Below are 24182 nucleotides of genomic sequence, written 5' to 3'. Positions count from 1 at the left end.
CCTAACCCTAATCCCAATATACCCCTAACCCTAATCCCAACCCTAATCTTAACTCTAATCCCAAACCTAACCCTAATCCCAAACCTAACCCTAATGCCAACCCTAATCCAAACCCTAACCCTAATCCCAACTCTAACCCTAACTTTAGCCGCAACCCTAGTCCTAACATTAGCCCCAACCCTAGCCATAACTTTAGCCCCAACCCTAACCCTAACTTTAGCCCCAACCCTAACCCTAAATTTAGCCTCAACCCTAACAATAACCCTAAATTTAGCCTCAACCCTAACCCTAAATTTAGCCCCAACCCTAACCCTAACCCTAATTTTAACTCCTCTAGCTGCCGGCCGGCAGATCATGGCGGGTGCACTGCGCATGCGCCAGTCATTTTCTTGCCGGAGGAAGAAGCCGGCGGCTAGGAGAGAACACAGGAGGACCCAGGGACACCTGTAAGTATAACAGGGTCCCTGAATCCCCCTATTTATCTGTCCTCTGATGTGTGATCACATCAGAGGACAGAGAATTACACATAGCTTTTTTTTTTTTGCGGTCGCAGGTAAATAGTTAATTACCGGCGATCACAAAACAGGGGTCGGTAAAAATCAACCCCGATCATGTTCTTTGTGGTCTCGGCTACTCCCGGCAGCCAAGACCCCAAAGATCTTCCGGGTGCCAGCCGGAGTGCGCACTGCGCATGCGCCCGACATTTTTTGGCCGGAAGAAGATGGCGGCGCCCATCGGGAGCCACGAGGAGCACCGGGGAGAAAGGTGAGTATCAGGGGGCTATCAGGGGCGATTGGGGACCCCATTTCTCTGTCCTCTGATGTGCGATCACATTGGAGGACAGAGAAATTAAATGGGAAATCGCGTTTTTTTTTTTTGTGACCGCAGGTAAACGGTTAATTACCAGCGATCGCAACTCGGGGGTCAGTAAAAAAAAAACGAATCATGTTCCGGTAACCGAGACCCCCGAGAAAATCCGACTCTGGGGGACGCTATTCACTTTTTCCACAGCGCCGTGCGGATTTGGCTGTGGATCCGCAGGGGATGTGCCGCTGCGGATTCGTAGCAGTTTTCCATCAGGTTTACAGTACCATGTAAACCTACTGAAAACCAAATCCGCTGTGCCCGCGCGGAAACGCTGCATTGTATTTTCCGCAGCATGTCAATTCTTTGTGCGGATTCCGTTTTACACCTGCTCTTCAATAGGAATCTGCAGGTGAATTCCACACAAAAAACAATGGAAATCAGTGGTAAATGCGCAGGTAAAACACAGTGCCTTTTACCTGCGGATTTTTAAAAAATGGTGCGGAAAAATCTCACACGAATCAGCAATGTGGGCACATAGCCTTAGGGTTGGAATTAGAGTTAGGGTTGGAATTAGGGCTAGAGTTGGAAATAGGGTTAAGATTAGGCTTGTGGTTATGGTTATAGTTAGGGTTAGGGGTGTGTTGGGGTTATGGTTGTGGTTAGGGTTGGGATTAGGGTTAGGGTTGAGATTAGGGTTAGGGGTGTGTTGGGTTAGGGTTGTGGTTAGGGGTGTGTTGGGGTTAGGGTTATATCTAGAGTTGGGATTAGGGTTTGGGGTGTGTTGGGGTTAGTGTTGGAGTTAGAATTGAGGGGTTTCCACAGTTTAGGCACATCAGGGGTCTCCAAACGCAACATGGCGCCACCATTGATTCCAGCCAATCTTGCGTTCAAAAAGTCAAATGGTGCTCCCTCTCTTCCGAGCCCCGATATGGGCCCAAACAGTGGTTTACCCCCACATATGGGGTATCAGCGTACTCAGAATAAACTGGGCAACAATTATTACTGTTACCCTTGTGAAAATAAAAAATTGCTTGCTAAAACATAATTTTAGAGGAATGAAAAATTATTTTTTATTTTCACGGCTCTGCGTTGTAAACTTCTATGAAGCACTTGGGGGTTCTAAGTGTTCACTACACATCTAGATAAGTTCCTTGGGGGGTCTAGTTTCCAAACTGGGGTCACTTGTGGGGGGTTTTTACTGTTTAGGCACATCAGGGGCTCTGCAAATGGAATGTGATGCCCGCAGACCACTCCATCAAAGTCTGCATTTCAAAACGTCACTACTTCCCTTACGAGCCCTGACTTGTGCCCAAACAGTGGTTTACCCCCACATGTGGGGTATCAGTGTACTCAGGACAAACTGGGCAACAAATATTGGGGTCCAATTTCTCCTGTTACCCTTGTGAAAATAAAAAATTGCTTGCTAAAACATCATTTTTAAGGAAAGAAAAGTGATTTTTTTATTTTCACGGCTCTGCGTTGTAAACTTCTGTAAAGCACTTGGGGGTTCAAAGTGCTCACCATATATCTAGATAAGTTCCTTGGGGGGTCTAGTTTCCAAAATGGGGTCACTTGTGCGGAGTTTCTACTGTTTAGGCACATCAGGGGCTCTGCAAACGCAACGTGACGCCCGCAGAGCATTCCATCAATGTCTGCATTTCAAAACGTCACTACTTCCCGTCCGAACCCCAACGTGTGCCCAAACAGTGGTTTACCACCACATTTGGGGTATCACCGTACTCAAGAGAAACTGTAAAACAATTTTTGTGGTCCAATTTCTCCTTTTACGCTTGGGAAAATAAAAAATTGTGGGCTAAAAATCATTTTTGAGGAAAGAAAAATTATTTTTTATTTTCACGGCTCTGCGTTATAAACTTCTGTGAAGCACCTGGGGGTTTAAAGTGCTCACTATGCATCTAGATAAGTTCCTTGGGGGGTCTAGTTTCCAAAATGGGGTCACTTGTAGGGGAGCTCCAATGTCTAGGCACACAGGGGCTCTCGAAACGCAACATGGTGTCCGCTAACGATTGGAGCTAATTTTCCATTCAAAAAGTCACATGGCGCGCCTTCCCTTCCTAGCCTTGCTGTGCACCCAAACAGTGGTTTACCCCCACATATGAGGTATCTGCGTACTCAAAAGAAGTTGCCCAACAAATTTTAGGATCAATTTTATCCTATTGCCCATGTGAAAATGAAAAAAATGAGGCTAATTTTTTTTTTGTGAAAAAAAAGTACTTTTTCATTTTATGGATCAATTTGTCGAGCACCTGGGGGATTAAAGTGCTCACTATGCTTCTAGATAAGTTCCTTGGGGGGTCTAGCTTCCAAAATGGGGTCATTTGTGAGGGGAGCTCCAATGTTTAGGCACACGGGGGCTCTCCAAATGCGACATGTGTCCGCTAAAGATTGGAGCCAATTTTTCATTCAAAAAGTCAAATGGCGCTCCTTCCCTTCCGAGCCCTGCCGTGCGCCCAAACAGTGGTTTACCCCCACATATGAGGTATCAGCGTACTCAGGACAAATTGACAACAACGTTCATGGTTCAGTTTTTCCTCTTACCCTTGGGAAAATAAAAACATTGTTGCTAAAAATCATTTTTGTGACTAAAAAGTTAAATGTTCATTTTTTCCTTCCATGTTGCTTCTGCTGCTGTGAAACACCTGAAGGGTTAATAAACTTCTTGAATGTGGTTTTGAACACCTTGAGAGGTGCAGTTTTTAGAATGGTGTCACTTTTGGGTATTTTCAGCCATATAGAACCCTCAAACTGACTTCAAATGTGAGGTAGTCCATAAATAAATGGTTTTGTAAATTTTGTTGTAAAAATTAGAAATCACTGGTCAAATTTTAACCCTTATAACTTCCTAGCAAAAAAAAAAAATTGTTTCAAAAATTGTGCTGATGGAAAGTAGATATGTGGGAAATGTTATCTGTTAAATATTTTGTGTCACATAACTCTCTTTTTTAACAGAATAAAAATTAAAAATGTGAAAATTGCGAAATTTTCAAAATCTTCGCCAAATTTCCATTTTTTTCACAAATAAACTCAGAAATTATCAACCTAAATTTACCACTAACATGAAGCCCGATATGTCTCGAAAAAACGATCTCAGAACCGCTAGGATCTGTTGAAGCGTTCCTGAGTTATTACCTCATAAAGGGACACTTGTCAGAATTGCAAAAAACGGCCAGGTCATTAAGGTCAAAATAGGCTGGGTCATGAATGGGTTAATCTAGCTATATCTATCTATATATTTATATAAGCTGCTCAAAAAAATAAATGGAACACTTAAACATCGGAATATAACTCCAAGTAAATCAAACTTCTGTGAAATCAAACTGTCCACTTATGAAGCAACACTGATTGACAATCATTTTCACATGCTGTTGTGCAAATGGAATAGACAACAGATGGAAATTATTGGCAATTGTAACGAATGGAAACGGAGGCACAGATGTAGAAGTTCACATTCATATTTATTAAGGTTTGATGTGGAACCACTAGACCACAGTCCGGGGGGCTCCGAATGGGGCGTTACTGCGTGAGCCCCAGTCACCCGTAGTAAGTCCCCTTGAATAGGGACAGAATGGAATGCCTGGAGGACACAGGTGCTACCTTCAGTTAGACCACATACTTGTGGCGGCTGTCCCAGCAGAACAGACGGACCAGCAAGGTTAGCGTGTGTTGCAGAGTAGTGTTGAGCGATACCGTCCGATACTTGAAAGTATCCGATCAAAAGTATACCGGCAAAGTATCGGATCTAATCCGATACCGATACCCGATACCAATACAAGTCAATGGGACTCAAGTATCGAATGCCTATTTCTGCATTCAGGACCTGAAATTACGTCACGGCTTGCTGTGATTGGTCACATCGCGGCCACATGGGCGGCACGCAACCAATCACAAGCCGTGACGTAATTTTAAAAATGCGCGCGTGTCCTGCCTCCCGTGACGTCACGGCTTGTGATTGGTCACGTCGCCCATGTGACCGCGACGCGACCAATCACAAGCCGGAACGTAATTTTAAAATCCTGAATGCCTAGAATTAGGCATCCAGGACCTTAAAATTACGTCACGGCTTGCTGTGATTGGTCGCGTCGCGGCCACATGGGCAGCACGCGACCAATCAGAAGCCGTGATGTCGCGGGAAGCAGGAAACGCGTGCATTTTAAGCAAACAACGCTGCCGGTTCCCTTGGTGAGGTCCAGGCTGCGTTGGAGAGGTGAGTATAGCAATATTTTTTATTTTAATTCTTTATTTTACACATTAATGTTGTATTTTACACATTAATGTTGTTTCGATACCGATACCCGATACCACAAAAGTATCGGATCTCGGTATCAGAATTCCGATACCCGCAAGTATCGGCCGATACCCGATACTTGCGGTATCGGAATGCTCAACACTATTGCAGAGCTGACGGGAGGATACCGGGTGTCAGAGTAGAAGCTGGCACAAGGAGTACTGGCGTGGTCCGGAAATGAGGCTGGCGGACTGGCAGGATTAGACGGGTCCAGCGTAGATACTGCGGATGCAGTCCAGAATAACCATGTAACTGGTAGCAGAAGATCCATGGAGACAGACAGAATAAGCGGAGTTCCTAGCAGATACTTCAGAAACAGAAGTGCATGATAACAGGAACCGGAAGTTAGCAACAGTAGATACTTGTTGCTCCGGCGCCCTCCCTATGGTGGAAGGGCTAGAAATAGTAGATAAACACACACCATTGGTTAGAGGCAACATTTGGAAAATGCACACTGTCTCCTTAAGAGACCAGGAGCAAGCACGCGTGCGACCTAAGAACCCTGCCAGGGAACCTGCTGGCAGCACGCCAGGAAGCAGGAGAGGAAGGAGGGGTGGGGGCTGTGTCCAGACAGAGTGAAGCCGGCACAGAGCGAGAGTCCCGACGGAGACCCCCTTGAGGTACAGTAAGAGACCGGGTGTAACAGCAATTATCAAGACACACTCAATAAAGGAGTGGTTCTGCAGGTGGGGACCACAGACCACATCTCAGTACCAATGCTTTCTGGCTGATGTTTTGGTTGCTTTTAAATGTTGTTTCTGCTTTTACACTCATGGTAGCATGAGACGGACTCTACAACCCACACAAGTGGCTCAGGTAGTGCAGCTCATCCAGGATGGCACATCAATGCGATCTATGGCAAGAAGGTTTGCTGTGTCTTTCAGTGTAGTGTCCAGAAGCTGGAGGCGCTACCAGGAGACAGACTAGTACACCAGGAGATGTGGAAGGGCCATAGGAGGACAACAACCCAGCAGTAGGACCGCTACCTCAGCTTTTATGCAAGGAGGAACAGGAGGAGAACTCACAGAGCCCTGCAAAATGACCTCTAGCAGGCCATACATGTGCATGTGTCTGCACAAATGGTTAGAAACCGACTCCATGAGGATGGTCTGAGTGCCCAACGTCCACAAATGGGGGCTGTGCTCACAGCCCAACACCATGCAGGACACTTGGCATTTGCCACAGAGCATCAGGATTGGCAAATTTGCAACTGGCTCCCTGTGCTCTATACAGATGAAAGCGGGTTCACACTGAGCACATGTGACAGATGTGACAGAGTCTGGAGATGCCATGGAGAGCGATCTGCTGCCTGCAACATCCTTCAGCTTGACCGGTTTGGCAGTGGGTCAGTAATGGTGTGGGGTGGCATTTCTTTGGAGGGCTGCACAGCCCTCCATGTGATTGCCAGAGGTAGCCTGACTGCCTTTAGTTACCGAGATGAGATCCTCAAACCCATTGTGAGACCATGTGCTTGCACGGTTGGCCCTGGGTTCCTCCTAATGCAGGACAATGCCAGACCTCATGTGGCTGGAGAATGTCAGCAGTTCCTGCTCGTTCCCCAGACCTGAATCCGACTGAACACATCTGGGGCATCATGTCTTAATCCATCCACCAACGTCACGTTGGACCTCAGACTGTCCAGGAGTTGGCAGATGCTTTATTCCAGGTCTAGGAGATCCCTCAGGAGACTATCTTCCGACTCATCAGGAGAATGCCCAGGCATTGTAGGGAGGTCATACAGGCACTTGGAAGCCACACACTACTGGACATCACTTCCTTACCTTGAGGCATTTCCACTGAAATTGAATCAGCCTGTAATTTGATTTTCCACTTTGATTTTGAGCATCATTCCATCTCCAGACCTCCATGGGATATTGGTTGTGATTTACATTGATGATTTTTAGGTTTCACTGTTCTTAACTCATTCCACTATATAATGGATAAATATTTACAACTGGAATATTTCATTCAGTGATATGTAGGATGTGGGATTATAGTGCCTACTATATTTTTTGAGCAGTGTGTGTATATATACTGTATATATATATATATATATATATATATATATATATATATATATATATATATATATATATATATATATATTTATATTTATGTTTTGAAGATTTTTTGGTATTAAAACGAAGTTTACAGTTGTGTTTTACAATGCCATTTTAACATGAGCATTTACATAGAGAGAACTGCTGTATGTAAAAGCTCATGTTAAAATCGAATTGCATACGGATGTCACACTGTTACTAGATGTGAGGAAATCGCATCTTCGCATTGCAAATGGATTACATATGGATCAGTGTTCGGGAACATTTGTGCGATTCTCGGTCTTCAAAATTGGACCGATTTTTTCTTTTATACGGCCAGTGTGACTCCAGCCTAAAGACAAAAATCAGACAAACTGAATATTTTGCAGTGGTCTCTTAATTTTTGCCAGAGTTGTATTCTTCGACACAAATTTTGCCTTTTGAGTTTTTAAAGTGTTCTGGGTTAACCAGTAGATATAAAGTATTGGTTGCCATCTTGCTTCTCTCATTCTTATAATGTGTCCTCAGGAATTTTTTTTACTTCCAATGATAACTGGAAAGGAATGAAACGGTTTACTCTGTCAGCACTTCGAGATTTTGGAATGGGTAAGGAAGCCATCGAAAACAAGATTTCTGAAGAATCAGATTTTTTGGTGCAAAAGTTCAGATCTTACAAAGGTTGGTGAATGGCTCCACTACACTTTGTGCATATCTTCAAGAAAATAACTTACTATGTCATTAGCCCATCAGAGGAGATAATCCTGAAGGTCCACAAAAAGCAGAACCCTATTAGCTTTGAGTGGTTAGTAGAGAGGAGCAAATTCACTCAAATTTGGCATATTCGGAGATTATTAGTGATGAGCGAGCATGCTCGGAAGTGCTCGGTGCTCGCCAAGCCTCTCGCTGCTCGGCGAGTGCAGAGCATTTCCGGGGTTTTTCGGCGGGAGCTCAGGTCCCCTCCCTGCATGTTTGGCGCTCTTTAGAACACCAATCAACTTGCAGGGATTGTCTGCCACACACTGTAATGCCGCAGCCATATTGGTTGTGGCATTACAGTGATTGGCTGGCTGCAGAGCGTCATCAGGTCTATATCAGACCTGGCACCACTCTGCTCGTCATAGTCAGCTCCAGACTTAGGCAGTGTAGGGAGAGTTGCTGCTGAGATAGGGACAGATTTGGTGGTGTATAATTTAGTGTGGGTATACCATGTTGAAAACACAAATCCATCTAAACCAACAGTCCTTCTGTGGACTAATTACGGAGTATAGAACTATCAGTGGTGTTTATAGGTATCAGTGATAGGTAGGCAGGGAGAATATGTGGGTATATAGATATAAGTAGCAGGCAGACATTGTATGTGGCATACTTCATTGCATACAGCAAGATGGTCCATTCCATTACTGTCTGCTGCTGCCTATTACAGATATGGACCGTATATGCATAGCCCCAGGTATCAGTGGCTAGGAAAAAAAAATGTTTTGCATCTTAATTCTGATTATTTTGTTCAAAAGCAATCCAAAGCACACATTATTTTTGCTCCATTTGCATTTTGGCAGTGCAGAATTCAGCCAGATCCTTTTCATATTACAGCATGAAAATCCAGCTATTTTAAACCGGTGTTTGGCCGTCACAGCATTCACATCTGAGTGCACAGAAAATGTTGCCATTGCTGGTCTACTGGAAAATGTTGTTGGAGTGTCTTATTCAAGTTATTGACACCAGTTTGCTGAAAAAAAAATAGCTACCTACAGGCCAGCTATTAAACAGGGGTTTGGCCATCACAGCATTCACATCTGAGTGCACAGAAAATTCTGCCATTTCCGTGCTACTGGAAAATTTTGTTGGAGTGTCTTATACAAGTTATTGAAACAAAATAGTTATTTACATGCTAGCTATTTTAAACTCAGCATTTGTAGTTACTGTGCAAAATATTGTCCTCCATTTAAAATGGGTAAGGCGCATGGCAAGGGATTGGGAACTGGACGTGATAGTGATGGTGCATGCAGAGGCCGAGACTGAGGCTGTGGGCAAGCTGAAATTGTGCCACAACAAACACCCACATCTTCTTGCCTGACCTTCCTGTCCCAATTACTAGGGGACATGAGCAGCACACCATTATTGAACCCAGAGCAGTGTCAAGAGGTTGTTGGTTGGATAGCGGATAATGCTTCCAGTCACTTTGCTGCCACCACCACCAGCACCCTGTCTTCCACACAGTCATGACTGAGTAGCAGTGAGTCTGGACTGCAAATTCCTCACCCTGATCCTGCTTCCTCCCACCATGCCGAGTGCCCGGAGACAATTGATCCCACACTTGGACACTCCGAAGTGCTGTTCACTTTTCCATTTATAGATTCGGGACTCTCACTCGGTCCACTTGAAGAGGGGCAAGAGGAGATGGCATGTAGCGATGCCCAAATATTTGAGCAGCCATGCTCACACGAAGGTGATGGTGGGAATGTGTCACAAAAGGTGGATGATGAGGAAACTCAATTGCCAGAAAGTCAGGAGGAGGACCAGGGTGTGGAAAGGGAAGACGAGGTGGTAGATGATATAGGAACTAACCAAAGCTGAAAGAAGGACACGAGGGGGGGGGGCATAGCATCACAACAGGTAGGAAGAAGCAGTGTGGTGGCCGCAGGCAGAAGGCAGACAAACGTTCCCCTTAATAGCAACACAATGGAAGTTGCCAGTACAACCGTTTGGTCTTCCTGACTCTGGTTGTTTTTTAAAGACTCTGCTGATAACCTCAAAATGGCCATTTGCACCACCTGCCAGGCCAGCATCAGCAGGAGTAGCAAAACTACCAGACTGACCACCATCATCATGATCAGGCACATGGCCGCAAAGCACCTGACTTTGTGGGCGGAGCCCCAGGGTCCAGGAACATTTTCTGCAGGTGACACCATTGCTTCTTCCGCTGTTGTTCGTGAAAGACAATCCTCTGCCCATGGTGCATGCAAAGATGCCTCCTGCCATGCACCTATCATTGCACACACTCAAAGAGCACCATCAACAAGCACGTCCACGTCCTTGTCCCATCAAAGCATTCAGTTGTCCATACCCCAATACTTGCAATGCAAGCGAAAATACGCAGCCGACGCCCCACAGGCCACACTACTAAATTCCCACATTTCGCAACTGCTTGAGCTCAAAATGCTGGCATTTAGTCTACTTGAGATGGAAACTTTGTGCCATCCCTCGGTACTCGGTCTCCAGTCGCCACTATTTCTCCCAGTCTGCGGTCCCCACATTACACAAGCACGTGTCCCACAACATTAGCCATGTCCTCAACAATGCAGTTACTGGGAAAGTCATCCTAACCATGGACACATGAACAAGTGCTTGTGGGCAGGAACAGTCCATCTCACTGACGGCACACTGGGTTAACATAGTGGAAGCTGGGACCCAGTCAGATCTTGGGATGGAATACATCCTCCCAACACCGAGGATTGTGGGCCCTACATCAATCAGGGTTGCTCCCACAGTCTACAGCTCCTGTACCTCATCCTCCTCCTCCTCTTCAGCCTCCATCTCCGAAATGACCACATCGGTCACAAACTGGAAGCACTGCAGCACTGCCTCAGCCAAGTGGCAATGGGCTGTGCTGAAGCTAATATGCTTAGGTGACAAACCACCCAATGCTGTAGAGTCATGCACAGCTCTGAAAGAGCAGGCAGATCTGTAGCTGACACCGCTGAACCTACAGCCAGGCATGGTCATGTGCAGGGCTGCCATGAGGGCATTACTGCCCTGATGGGCGTATGGGCCCAATGAGCAGAGGAAGCCCGCATCAGGCCCTGTATTTTTTCTCATTGGGCCCCAGTGGAAGGATGCTGATGGTGCAAAATCTGTACCTTTTTCTGAGATGCAGGTTCAGTTAAACTCTATTGCCGTGGCAGCTGACATCAACGTGCACATCACAGGCATATGACGTAATTGTCATTTGCCAGTTAGTACACGTACACGCTTGAAATGCTTGGGGTTGACGTCGGTGCTGGACCACAGCCAGGTAAGGATTTTTTTTTCATTATTGAAAGCGGCAAGCCTGGGGCAGAATGAGACAAGGAGTAGGATGGAGACACAGGGGGCAGGATTGAGACACAGGGGGCCGAATGGAGACACAGGGGACAAAATGGAGACATGGGGCAGAATAGAGACACAGGGGATAGGATGGAGACACAGGGGGCAGGATAGAGACACAGAGGACAGGATAGAAACACGGGGCAGGATGGAAACAAGGGGCAGGATGGAGACATGGGGCAGAATGGAGACACAGGGGGCAGTATGGAGACACAGGGGGCAGGATGGAGACAGAGGGCAGGACTGAGACAGATGGGGTAGGAAAATGGGGCAGGATGGAGACAGATGGGGCAGTAATAAGGGACAGGATGGAGACAGATGGGGCAGGATTATGGGGCAGGATGGAGATACATGGTGCAGGATCATGGGGCAGGATATATACGATGGAAACAGAAGGAACAGGATCATGGGGCATATGGGGCAGATGGGGCAGGATCATGGGACAGATGGGGCAGGATCATGGGACAGATGGGTCAGGATGAATACTCTCTTCATCGGGCAGGATGGATACTTTTTTCATTTGGTGTAGTGTAGAAGTTGGGAAAAAAATAAGTAATGTGTTCTGCAAGTGGTGCTCTAGATAACTGTGTTATTTCCTGCAGAGACAAGCCTTTGCTGGAAGAAGTGATGGTGGTCTGTCCTGGATGAAGATGAAAAGTGAAGATGAAGGACTTCACCTAGAGATGTCTCTGGTGAGTCAGTGTGTTACCTGTATACTGATACTATACACTGTATACTATATACAGAGCTCCTGTGTATAATGTCACTAGTGATCACTGTATTACCTGTACACTGACACTATATACAGAGGTCCTGTGTACAATGTCACCAGTGATCACTGTATTACCTATACACTGGCACAATATGCTGAGCTCCTGTGTATAATGTCATTGATCACTGTACAACCTGTTCACTGATACTGTATACAGAGCTGTGTATAATGTCACTGGTAATCACTGTATTACCTGTACACTACAGACTATACAGTATACAGAACTCCTGTGTATAATGTCACCAGTAATCACTGGTGTCACCAGTACTAGTAATATGTGGTATGGTCATTGTGTGGTGGTATTTGTTCCTTCTATGTGCTATTATTTGGTCACTATGTGGTGGTAGTATGGTGTGGTGGTATTTGTTCCTTGTATGTGGTATTATTGGTCACATGTGGTGGTATTATGTGGTCTGGACATGGTGCGGTTGTATTTGTCCCTTGTATGTGATATTATTGGTCATTTTAAAAATTGAAAAATAAATAAAAATATACCCAAATTGTATTGCATATTTTAACAAACGTTTAATTGGTGAGAGTAGAGTAGGGCCCAGACAAAAGAGTCTACTTTGTTTTGGTGGCAGGCTTAAAAATCTTTTAGCCAAGACAAAAGCTGCTGGCTATGTGTTGTGAATTTGGATTCTGGGCTCCCCCGGTGGCTACTGGTGGAATTGAACTGGTGTCTTCATCTTCTCTGTTCACCTGTTCCCATCAAGATGTGGGAGTCGCTATATAACCTTGCTGCTCTGTTAGTTGCTTGCCGGTCAACAATGTTATCAGAAGCCTCTCTGTGCTTGTTCCTGCTCCTAGACAACTACTAGATAAGTTGGACTCTTGTCCATGTTTGTTTTTGCATTTTGTTCCAGTTCACAGCTGTAGTTTCGTTACTGTGTCTGGAAAGCTCTTGTGAACGGGAATTGCCACTCTGGTGTTATGAGTTAATGCCAGAGTTTTAAAGTAATTTCTGGATGGTGTTTTTTGATAGGGTTTTCAGCTGACCATGAAAGTGTCCTTTCTGTCTTCTGCTATGTAGTAAGTGGACCTCAAATTTGCTAAACCTATTTTCATACTACGTTTGTTATTTCATCTCAACTCACCGCCAATACATGTGGGGGGCCTCTGTCTCCTTTCGGGGTATTTCTCTAGAGGTGAGCTAGGACTAATATTTTCCTCTGCTAGCTTTATTTAGTCCTCCGGCTGGGCTGGGCATCTAGAATCAACGTAGGCATGCTACCCGGCCACTGCTAGTTGTGCGTTAGGTTTAGTTCATGGTCAGCTCAGTTCCCATCTTCCAAGAGCTAGTTCCTATATATGCTTATGCTATGTTCTCTTGCCATTGAGATCATGACAGTTTGACCGGCCAGCAACTAACAGAGCAGCAAGGTTATATAGCGACTCCCACATCTTGATGGGAACAGGTGAACAGAGAAGATGAAGACACCAGTTCAATTCCACCAGTAGCCACCGGGGGAGCCCAGAATCCAAATTCACAACAGTACGAAACTACAGCTGTGAACTGGAACAAAATGCAAAAACAAACATGGACAAGAGTCCAACTTATCTAGTAGTTGTCTAGGAGCAGGAACAAGCACAGAGAGGCTTCTGATAACATTGTTGACCGGCAAGCAACTAACAGAGCAGCAAGGTTATATAGCGACTCCCACATCTTGATGGGAACAGGTGAACAGAGAAGATGAAGACACCAGTTCAATTCCACCAGTAGCCACCGGGGGAGCCCAGAATCCAAATTCACAACAGTAAGTGTTAATTGTTTGGGCTGAAGCAGGAGAAAAAGAAGTGTTGAAGGGAAATTTTTATTTATTTTTTTTTTCCCCTCAGAGTTTTGCTGCCTAGCCCTTAATTGCTGTCTAGCTGCTTCTTACCTCCTCTTAACCCTTGAATGGCTCTGTGTCCACCTGTTTGTAATGGATCTTCAGAGTGTAACTGCAGGTTTGAATAATCTCGCCACGAAGGTACAAAATTTGCAAGATTTTGTTTGTCATGCACCTGTATCTGAGCCGAGAATTCCTTTGCCGGAATTTTTCTCGGGGAATAGATCCGGGTTTCAGAATTTTCGAAATAATTGCAAATTATTTTTGTCTCTGAAATCTCGCTCTGCCGGAGACCCTGCACAGCAGGTCAGGATTGTGATTTCCTTGCTCCGGGGCGACCCTCAAGACTGGGCTTTTTCATTGACACCAGGAGATCCTGCGTTGCTCAATGTGGATGCGTTTTTTCTGGCCTTGGGGTTGCTTTATGACGAACCTCATTTGGAGCTTCAGGCAGAAAAAACTTTGATGTCCCTATCTCAGGGGCAAGATGAAGCGGAAATTTACTGCCAAAGATTCCGTAAATGGTCTGTGCTTACTCAGTGGAATGAGTGCGCCCTGGCGGCGACTTTCAGAGAGGGTCTCTCTGATGCCATTAAGGATGTTATGGTGGGGTTCCCTGTGCCTGCGGGTCTGAATGAGTCCATGACAATGGCTATTCAGATCGATAGGCGTTTGCGGGAGCGCAAACCAGTGCACCATCTGGCGGTGTCCACTGAGAAGTCGCCAGAGAGTATGCAGTGTGATAGAATTCTGTCCCGAAGCGAGCGGCAGAATTTTAGACGGAAAAATGGGTTGTGTTTCTATTGTGGTGATTCTACTCATGTTATATCAGCATGCTCTAAGCGCACTAAAAAGCTTGGTAAATCTGTTTCCATTTGCACCTTACCGTCTAAATTTATTCTATCTGTGACCCTGATTTGTTCTTTGTCATCTATTACCACGGACGCCTATGTCGACTCTGGCGCCGCTTTGAGTCTTATGGATTGGTCCTTTGCCAAACGCTGTGGGTATGATTTAGAGCCTTTGGAGACTCCTATTCCTCTGAAGGGGATTGACTCCACCCCATTGGCTAATAATAAACCACAATACTGGACACAAGTAACTATGCGTATTAATCCGGATCACCAGGAGATTATTCGCTTTCTGGTGCTGTATAATCTACATGATGATTTGGTGCTAGGATTGCCTTGGCTGCAATCTCACAACCCAGTCCTCGACTGGAGAGCTATGTCTGTGTTGAGCTGGGGATGTAAGGGGGCTCATGGGGATGTACCTGTGGTTTCCATTTCATCATCCATTCCCTCTGAAATACCTGAGTTCCTGTCTGACTATCGTGACGTCTTTGAAGAATCCAAGCTTGGTTCGTTACCTCCGCACCGAGAGTGCGATTGTGCCATAGATTTAATCCCGGGTAGTAAATACCCAAAGGGTCGTTTATTTAATCTGTCTGTGCCTGAACATGCTGCTATGCGAGAATATATAAAGGAGTCCTTGGAAAAGGGACATATTCGTCCATCGTCATCTCCCTTAGGAGCCGGTTTTTTCTTTGTGTCAAAAAAAGACGGCTCTTTGAGACCATGTATTGATTATCGGCTTTTGAATAAAATCACTGTTAAATATCAATACCCATTGCCGTTGCTGACTGATTTGTTTGCTCGCATAAAGGGGGCCAAGTGGTTCTCTAAGATTGACCTTCGTGGGGCGTATAATTTGGTGCGAATCAGGCAGGGGGATGAGTGGAAAACCGCATTTAATACGCCCGAGGGCCACTTTGAGTATTTAGTGATGCCTTTTGGTCTTTCTAATGCTCCGTCAGTTTTCCAGTCCTTTATGCATGATATTTTTCGCGATTATTTGGATAAATTTATGATTGTGTACTGTCATGATCTCAATGGCAAGAGAACATAGCATAAGCATATATAGGAACTAGCTCTTGGAAGATGGGAACTGAGCTGACCATGAACTAAACCTAACGCACAACTAGCAGTGGCCGGGTAGCATGCCTACGTTGATTCTAGATGCCCAGCCCAGCCGGAGGACTAAATAAAGCTAGCAGAGGAAAATATTAGTCCTAGCTCACCTCTAGAGAAATACCCCGAAAGGAGACAGAGGCCCCCCACATGTATTGGCGGTGAGTTGAGATGAAATAACAAACGTAGTATGAAAATAGGTTTAGCAAATTTGAGGTCCACTTACTACATAGCAGAAGACAGAAAGGACACTTTCATGGTCAGCTGAAAACCCTATCAAAAAACACCATCCAGAAGTTACTTTAAAACTCTGGCATTAACTCATAACACCAGAGTGGCAATTCCCGTTCACAAGAGCTTTCCAGACACAGTAACGAAACTACAGCTGTGAACTGGAACAAAATGCAAAAACAAACATGGACAAGAGTCCAACTTATCTAGTAGTTGTCTAGGAGCAGGAACAAGCACAGAGAGGCTTCTGATAACATTGTTGACCGGCAAGCAACTAACAGAGCAGCAAGGTTATATAGCGACTCCCACATCTTGATGGGAACAGGTGAACAGAGAAGATGAAGACACCAGTTCAATTCCACCAGTAGCCACCGGGGGAGCCCAGAATCCAAATTCACAACAGCTATGTATGTGATCTGGTGATGTGAACTGCTCATGTGTGATTGATGAGGATGTGGTGCATAGGTGGATTTTTTCTATGAGTGGGTGGTGGGACTGTGTAAGGTTCGAGGGGTGGAGGTGGGGCTGGGGTAGAGCCTGGGCGGAGTCTCAAGGGGGCCCTGAATATTTTGCAAGTAGGGGGCCCTGAAATTCCTAGTGGCAGCCCTGGTCATGTGTGACAATGGCCAGAACCTGGTGGCGGCTTTGATGCGAGGCGAGGTCACACACGCACCATGCCTGGCCAATGTGCTTAACCTCATTGTTCGACGCTTTCTCAAAAGCTACCAGGAGCTGCCAAATCTGCTTGTGTAAGTACGCTGCCTGTGTGCCCATATTAGAAAGTCAGCTACAGCTTTGCTGCCCTCGCTGTGCTTCAGCAACGTTTGCAGTTTCCATCTCACCAACTGTAATGTGATGCTTTTTAACTCTACACTGCAGATGTTGGAAAGGATTTGTGAGCAGAAGAGGACAGTTGTTGACTAACAGCATCAACAAGGCCATCGGTATTCAGTTCAGACTTCACACATATGACCTCAGGAGTGGATATGGATGTCAGACATATGTACCATACTCCAAAACTTTGAGGACTCCATGAGCAGCGATGACGCCATAACTAGCATCACCATCACACTTCTCTGTGTTCTGAAATGCTCTCTGCTCACAATCAAAGATGATGCATTGCAGGTGGAGCATGATGAGATGGAGCAAGGAACCATACAGAGTGATTACACTCAGCCCAGCCTCATCTCATCCCAACATGGATTGGGTGACAATGAGGAAGAGGAGGAAGAACAGGAGCTAGTTTCATGCGCTATAGACGGTACTACAAGCACAACTGTCATACTGCCTGTTCAGCATGGATGACCTAAGGACATGGAGGAGGAGGAGAGCATGGTCATACATCCTCTTGGTGATGACCCGGAAATCTTGCCTATTATCAGTCTGGCACGCATTGCTGAGTTTGTTATGCTGCCTTTCCTGTTACCCTTGTTTTCTCAAAATTTTGGGCGACAGTCATTACTGGTTGGTGACAATTCTAGACCCACGCTACAAAGAGAACTTTATATCTCTTATTCCAGAGGCAAACAGGTGTACTAAAATGGTGCAGTACCAGAGGGCCCTTCATGCGGAATTATTTAAAAAATTCCCATCTGAAAATGCTGGTGGCAGAGGTCACAGTTCGTTGGAAAACTGTACAGGTGCGAGAGACACAACTCCAATCCAGTAGAGGCAGGGAAACACTGGCAAAGTTCTAAGAGACTTTTCTCAGACCCTCCCATCGCAAAGGCCCTGAGGTACGGGGTACTCTCACAAGGAGTGCAAAGTTTTGGAAGATGCTGAGGGAGTACCTTGCTGACTGTACCATTGTCCTCCATGATTCCTCTGTGCCTTATAATTATTGGGTAGCCAAGCTGGACACGTGGCATGAACAGGCTCTGTACGCCTTGGAGGTCTGGCCTGCCAAGCCCTGCCACTAGTGGTTTGTCAGAGCGGATAGTTAGTGCTGCTGGTAGAATTCTAACTGATAAGCGCATCCGCCTGTCAACTGAAAATGCTGACAGGCCAACTCTTATAAAAATGGACAAGGGCTGGATTTGGCCAGACTTTTCAACACCACCGAATGATAGCAGCATAAGTTAAAATAAAATCCAGTGTCTTTTTTTGGGACGTCTATTCCCATGCACCTCTTTACACCCAAACATGGTTATAAGCTTCCTGATTTGCCCTATTTGCTGTTGTCCTTCTCCTTCAACTCATCCTCTTCATCCACCACCACTACATCACCAGGGTGACCATAGTCTGTGATGCAAAAGACACATAGTTTTTTTATTAAAGGTGTTTATGATGCCCGTAATAAATTTTTTTAGACAGTATGTTGACGTATAAACCCAAGGGGGAAATGTTTGTCAGCCCATACACTTACTGCATGGGCACTACAAGTATAGGAGACCCGCTCCTTTGGAGTGGGAAGGAACAGATGTTTATGAGGAACTCCTCAACATCTCTTCCAAGGGGTACTGGGGTGCATTCAAATTTGGGGCAGACCTTGTATTCAATGCATAGGCAAACAGAAAGGGAGACCCACTTCCTAATAATGGAAACTGTAGGGGTTGGTCAATTTCAACATTGCAATTCTCCACTGCCGGGTCTTCAGCCTCAACACTGCAATTTGCCAATGCCGGGTCTTCAACCTCAACACTGCAATTCGCAAATGCCGGGTCTTCAGCCTCAAAACTGCAATTATCCACTGCCGGGACTTCATCCTCAACACTGCAATTCTCCACTGCGGGTCTTCAGCCTCGACACTGCAATTCTCCACTGCAGGTTTTTCAGGCTCAAAACTGCAACTCTCCACTGCTGGGTCTTCAGCCTCAACACTGTAATTCTCCACTGCAGGATCTTCACCCTTGACACTGCAGTTCATGACTGCTGGGTCTTCAGCCTTTACTCTGCAATTCGCCAATGCCAGGTCTTCAGTCTCAACACTGCAATTCTCCACTGCAGGTTCTTCAGGCTCAACACTGCAATTCACCAATGCTGGGTCCTCATCATCAAAACTGTAATTCTCCACTGCATGTTCTTCAGCCTCAACATTGCAATTCGCCAATGCTGAGTCTTCATCCTCAACACTGAAATTCTCCACTGCAGGTTCTTCAGGCTCAACACTGCAATTTGCCAATGCTGGGTCTTAATCCTCAACACTGTAATTCTCCAATTCAGGTTCTTCAGGCTCAACACTGCAATGCTCAACTGCCAGGTGTTCTTCCTCAACATTGCAATACTCCAATGCAGGTTCTTGAGACTTAACACTGCAATTCTCCACTTCTAGGTCTTCATCCTCAGCACTGCAATTTTTCAATGCAGTCTTTTCAGCCTCAAAACTGAAATTCTCCACTGCAGGTTTTTCAGGCTTTACACTGACATTCTCAACTGCCAAGTCTTCAGCATCAACAGTGCAATTTTCCCATGCCGGGTCTTCATCCTAAAAACACTGGAGCTCTCCAATGCAGGTTCTTCAGGCTCAACACTGCAATAATCCACTGTTGGGTCTTCAACCTCAAAACTGCAATTTTTCACTGCAGTTTCTTCAGCCTCAAAACTGAAATTCTCCACTGCATTTTTTTAGGCTCAACACTGACATTCTCAACTCCAAATTTTGGGCAGCCCTTCCATTCACTGCATACGCAATAACAAGGAGACCCACTGTTTAATTATGGGAACAACAAAGCATAGCCGGCTGATGGCTCTCTAAAAATAGCGAGGGCTGACTGCTGGCCCTTTAAGAATAGTAAAGGCTAGGGTTGAGCGAAACGGGTCGGCAATTTTCAAAAGTCGCCGACTTTTGGCAAAGTCGGGTTTCATGAAACCCGACCCGACCCCTGTGTGGGGTCGGCCATGAAGTCGGCAATCTTCTGAATCTGGAATCGGAATTCCGATACCGATTCCCGATATGTTTAAGATATCGGGAATTGGTATCGGAATTCAGATTTAAGTGTAAAATAAAGAATTAAAATAAAAAAATATCGCTATACTTACCCTCTGATGCGCCCTGGTACTAAGCGGGAACCTTCCTTCCTTAGAATCAGCCTTCCAGGACCTCGTGGTGACGTCGCGGTGACGTCGCGGCTTGTGATTGGTCGCGCGGCCGCCCATGTGACCGCTTGCGCGACCAATCACAAGCCGCGACGTCACTGTGACGTCACCGAAGGTCCTGAAAGGGCTGATTCTTAGGAAGGAAGGCTGCCGGAAAGAAGCCGAGGGTGAGTATATTCCTATTAGGTATATACTCACCCTCGGACATGCCCTGCTTCTTTCCGGCAGCCTTCCTTCCTAAGAATCAGCCCTTCCAGGACCTTCAGTGACGTCACGGTGACGTCGCGGCTTGTGATTGGTCGCGCGAGCGGTCACATGGGCGGCCGCGCGACCAATCACAAGCCGCGACGTCACCGCGACGTCACCGCGAGGTCCTGGAAGGCTGATTCTAAGGAAGGAAGGTTCCCGCTTAGTACCAGGGCGCATCAGAGTGTAAGTATAGCGATATTTTTTATTTTAATTCTTTATTTTACACTTAAATATGGATCCCAGGGCCTGAAGGAGAGTTTCCGCTCCTTCAGACCCTGGGAACCATTGGAAACCCAATGCACTGCATTGGGTTTCGAGTTTCGGCCGACCCCGACCCCGACTTTTTTATAGGATCGGCCAATTTCACTCGACCCGACTTTTGAAAAAGTCGGGTTTCGTGAAACCCGACCCGATCCTATAAAAGTAAAGGTCGCTCAACCCTAGTAAAGGCCACCTGATGGCAATATAAAAATAGGCTTTTTCTGACTTTTAGAGTCCCTCCTTCATAAATGAGACATGATGTGTCTCCTTATGTGTCACGCACCACATGGCCAGATAAGGTTGTAAAATGTTTAAATTACATTTCCCAGTGAATGCATTTGTCTTGGTTGAAAACAATGCTAAATTTGAAAAACGCATCAAAAACACTATGTGTGAACATAGCCCAAGTCGTGGAGGAGCATTTTTGTTTGGAGTTATTTATTTTGCTTTATAAACAAATCACTACCATGGAAAGGATGTTCCTTAACATATTTCCCTGGAAAATCAATTTTGGTTTCGTTTTTGTATGTTTTATTGTGAGTCTGTAAAAGTGGCGTAAAACTCTGACAATTTTGTTCACAGCAGTGACCAGGGAGTCAGAAATGCTTCCATTTGTCTTCCCCATGATGTTCCTATGTTATTTGAGCAATGTTCCCATCAATTTCCACAGTTTTTAGACTCTCTAAAGAACCCGGGGGGAACATTGCATTTGTATTGGTTGAAAGCATTCACTGGGAAATGTCATTGTAACATTTAACAACCCTAGCTGTCCATGTGGTGTGTGACACATAAGGAGGCACATCTAGTTTTATTTATGAAGGAGGGACTCTTAAAGTCACAAAGCCTATTTTTAGGGGGGTATCGGGCGACATTAAAATTCTTAAAGGGCCATTATTAAACAGTGGATCTCCTATGCTTTTATTGCCTATGCAGTGAGTGGCTGGGCTTCAAAGAATTACAATGCACCCCAATACCCCTTTCACAAGATATACAGGAGGCCCTCCTGAAAAAATGTTGCATTGAATGCAAGACCTGCCCTGCTATCAAGTCATATGCACCCCAATAAGCCTTTGAATCCAGGTATGGATGGCCACAGGAAAATCCACTTAACAGTCTTCAGTTGGTCCTGCCATACAGTATCCTTATGCACTGAATGCAAGGGCCGCCTTGGCCCATATTTGCATGCACCTCAATCCCCCTTTGTAAGAAACATGGAGGAAGGCCTCATAAAAAATACTGTCCCATTACAAAGGAGCGAGTCGACTAGATTCGTAATGCCCATATACTAAGTGCATGGGCTGACAAAACATTTCCCCATGGGGGGGTACATTTTTTAAAACTTATTGGGGGGATCATAGACACCCTTGGTCAAAAATTGAAAGGCTGTAGCAGTATATAACACGTTCACCATGTTTTTCTAGTGGTGGAGCATGATGAGATGTGGAGGAGGCCTTATTAAAAACTAGGCCCAATGTTAAGAAGCGGGTCTCCTATGCTTGTAATTCCCGTACACTAAGTGCATGGGCTGACAAACATTTCCGCATAGGGGGTACATTTTTTAATTTTTTTTTATGGGGATCTTAGACACCCTTGTCAAAAAATTGAATGGCTGTAGCAGCATACAACACGTTCACCATGGTGTTCTGTTGTGAACTCTGTTTTCGGGCTCCCTCTTGTGGTCACAGGTGGTACTGTGTGAGTGTTGTCCTTGGGCTCCCCCTGGTGGCTCTGTTTGTTATCCTGCGGGTCTGTGGCTGGGATCAGCTGTCTTGTTATCCACTAGGGAGGTTTCCTATTTAGCTCTGCTACACCTTCACTTGTTGCCTGCTATCGATGTATTCAGTGCTATTCTGATTACTCCTGACTATCTTCGTTTTCAGTCTCTTCATGAGAAGCTAAGTTTCTGTTTGATTATTTTTTGCTCATCAGTCTGCAATATGATTCCTGTGTATGATGAGTTTAGTCCAGCTTGCTAATATGTGATTTCTTTCTGCTGGTAGCTCTGGGGTACGGAGTTGCTTCCCCCGCACCGTTAGTTGGTGCGGGGGCTCGAGCGATCTCTGCTTGGATATTTTGTATAGGGTTTTTATTGACCGCACAGTTCCCTTCCTATTTTCAGCTATCTAGTGTTAGCGGGCCTCATTTGCTAAATCTATTTCATCTCTACGTTTGTGTTTTCCCCTTAACTTACCGTTAATATTTGTGGGGGGGGCTTTTCTATATCTTTGGGGTCATTTCTCTGAGGCAAGTGAGGTCTTGCTTTCCCTCTAGGGATAGTCAGTTTCTCAGGCCGTGAAGAGACGTCTAGGATTTCCAGGTAACGTTCCACGGCTACCTATAGTTGTGTGCGGATAGGATCAGGTTGCAGTCAATCCAGTTACCACATCCCCAGAGCTAGTCCTCGGTTTAGTTCCTTAGCTAGTCAGACTTGCGATCCTAGCCACTAAGGATCATAACAGTATAGCAGGCCCCATAAAGTGTTAAATGCATGGCAGAAGCAGGATAAGAGAAGCCTTGAGAATTTTTTTTTTCCTTTGCTGCCGTGTGTCTAGCTGCTGTGTGTCTAGCTTCTCTCCTCCTCTTAATCTTGGTGTGGCTCTGAGTTCAGCTGCTGACATGGATATCCAGAGTTTGGCTTCCAGTGTGGATCATCTTGCTGCAAGGGTACAAAGTATTCAGGATTTTGTTGTTCACAGTCCTATGTCAGAGCCTAAAATACCTATTCCAGAGTTGTTTTCTGGAGATAGATCTAGGTTCCTGAATTTTAAGAACAATTGCAAATTATTTCTTTCTTTGAAACCTCATTCCTCTGGTGATTCCGCTCAGCAAGTTAAAATTATTATTTCCTTCTTACGTGGTGACCCTCAAGATTGGGCTTTCGCACTGGCACCAGGGGATCTTGCATTGCTCAGTGTGGATGCATTTTTTCTGGCCCTTGGATTGCTCTATGAGGAACCTAATCTTGAGAACCAGGCTGAAAAAGCTTTGCTGGCCCTCTTTCAGGGTCAAGATGAAGCAGAGGTGTATTGTCAGAAATTTGGAAATGGTCGGTGCTTACTCAATGGAATGAGTGTGCCCTGGCTGCAAATTTCAGAAAAGGTCTTTCTGAAGCCATTAAGAATGTCATGGTGGGGTTCCCCACGCCTGCAGGTCTGAATGAGTCAATGACTCTGGCCATTCAGATTGATCAGCGTTTGCGGGAGCGCAAACCTGCACACCATTTGGCGGTGTCTTCTGAACAGACACCTGCGTCTATGTGATAGAATTCTGACCAGAAGTGAACGGCAAAATTATAGACGGCAAAATGGGTTGTGCTTTTACTGTGGTGACTCAGCTCATGTTATCTCAGCATGCTCTAAGCGCACAAAAAAGATTGATAAATCTGTCACCATCGGTACTATACAGCCTAAGTTCATTTTGTCTGTTACCTTGATTTGTTCCCTGTCATCTTACCCGGTTATGGCTTTTGTAGATTCAGGTGCTGCCCTGAGTCTGATGGATTTGTCATTTGCCAGGCGCTGTGGTGTTGTCTTGGAGCCTTTAAAATTCCCTATTCCGCTGAGGGGAATTGATGCTACACCATTGGCTATGAATAAA

General features: G+C 45.5%; 2 protein-coding genes across 4 annotated transcripts in view; both read left to right on the top strand.

The window, feature by feature from the left end:
- LOC143808691 (cytochrome P450 2K1-like) overlaps positions 1-24182 on the top strand; it is a 1051026-nt gene that overhangs the window by 361895 nt on the left and 664949 nt on the right. The window lies entirely within an intron of this gene.
- LOC143808693 (cytochrome P450 2K1-like) overlaps positions 1-24182 on the top strand; it is a 486681-nt gene that overhangs the window by 141610 nt on the left and 320889 nt on the right. Inside the window, exon 4 of one of the 3 annotated variants that reach the window (XM_077291613.1) lies at positions 7681-7758. The exons of 1 other annotated variant lie outside the window; for it this stretch is intronic. In XM_077291613.1, coding sequence (XP_077147728.1) covers positions 7681-7758 — 78 coding nt within the window. Of the gene's footprint in view, positions 1-7680; positions 7831-24182 lie in introns of all 3 variants that reach the window. One more of the 3 variants, XM_077291612.1, reaches the window with a different exon arrangement.

The sequence above is a fragment of the Ranitomeya variabilis genome, chromosome 2 (genome assembly GCF_051348905.1).
Source record: "Ranitomeya variabilis isolate aRanVar5 chromosome 2, aRanVar5.hap1, whole genome shotgun sequence".
In the NCBI taxonomy this organism is placed as follows: domain Eukaryota; kingdom Metazoa; phylum Chordata; class Amphibia; order Anura; family Dendrobatidae; genus Ranitomeya; species Ranitomeya variabilis.
Note: the sequence above shows the minus strand (reverse complement) of the source record. Positions and strands in the feature narration are given on the sequence as shown.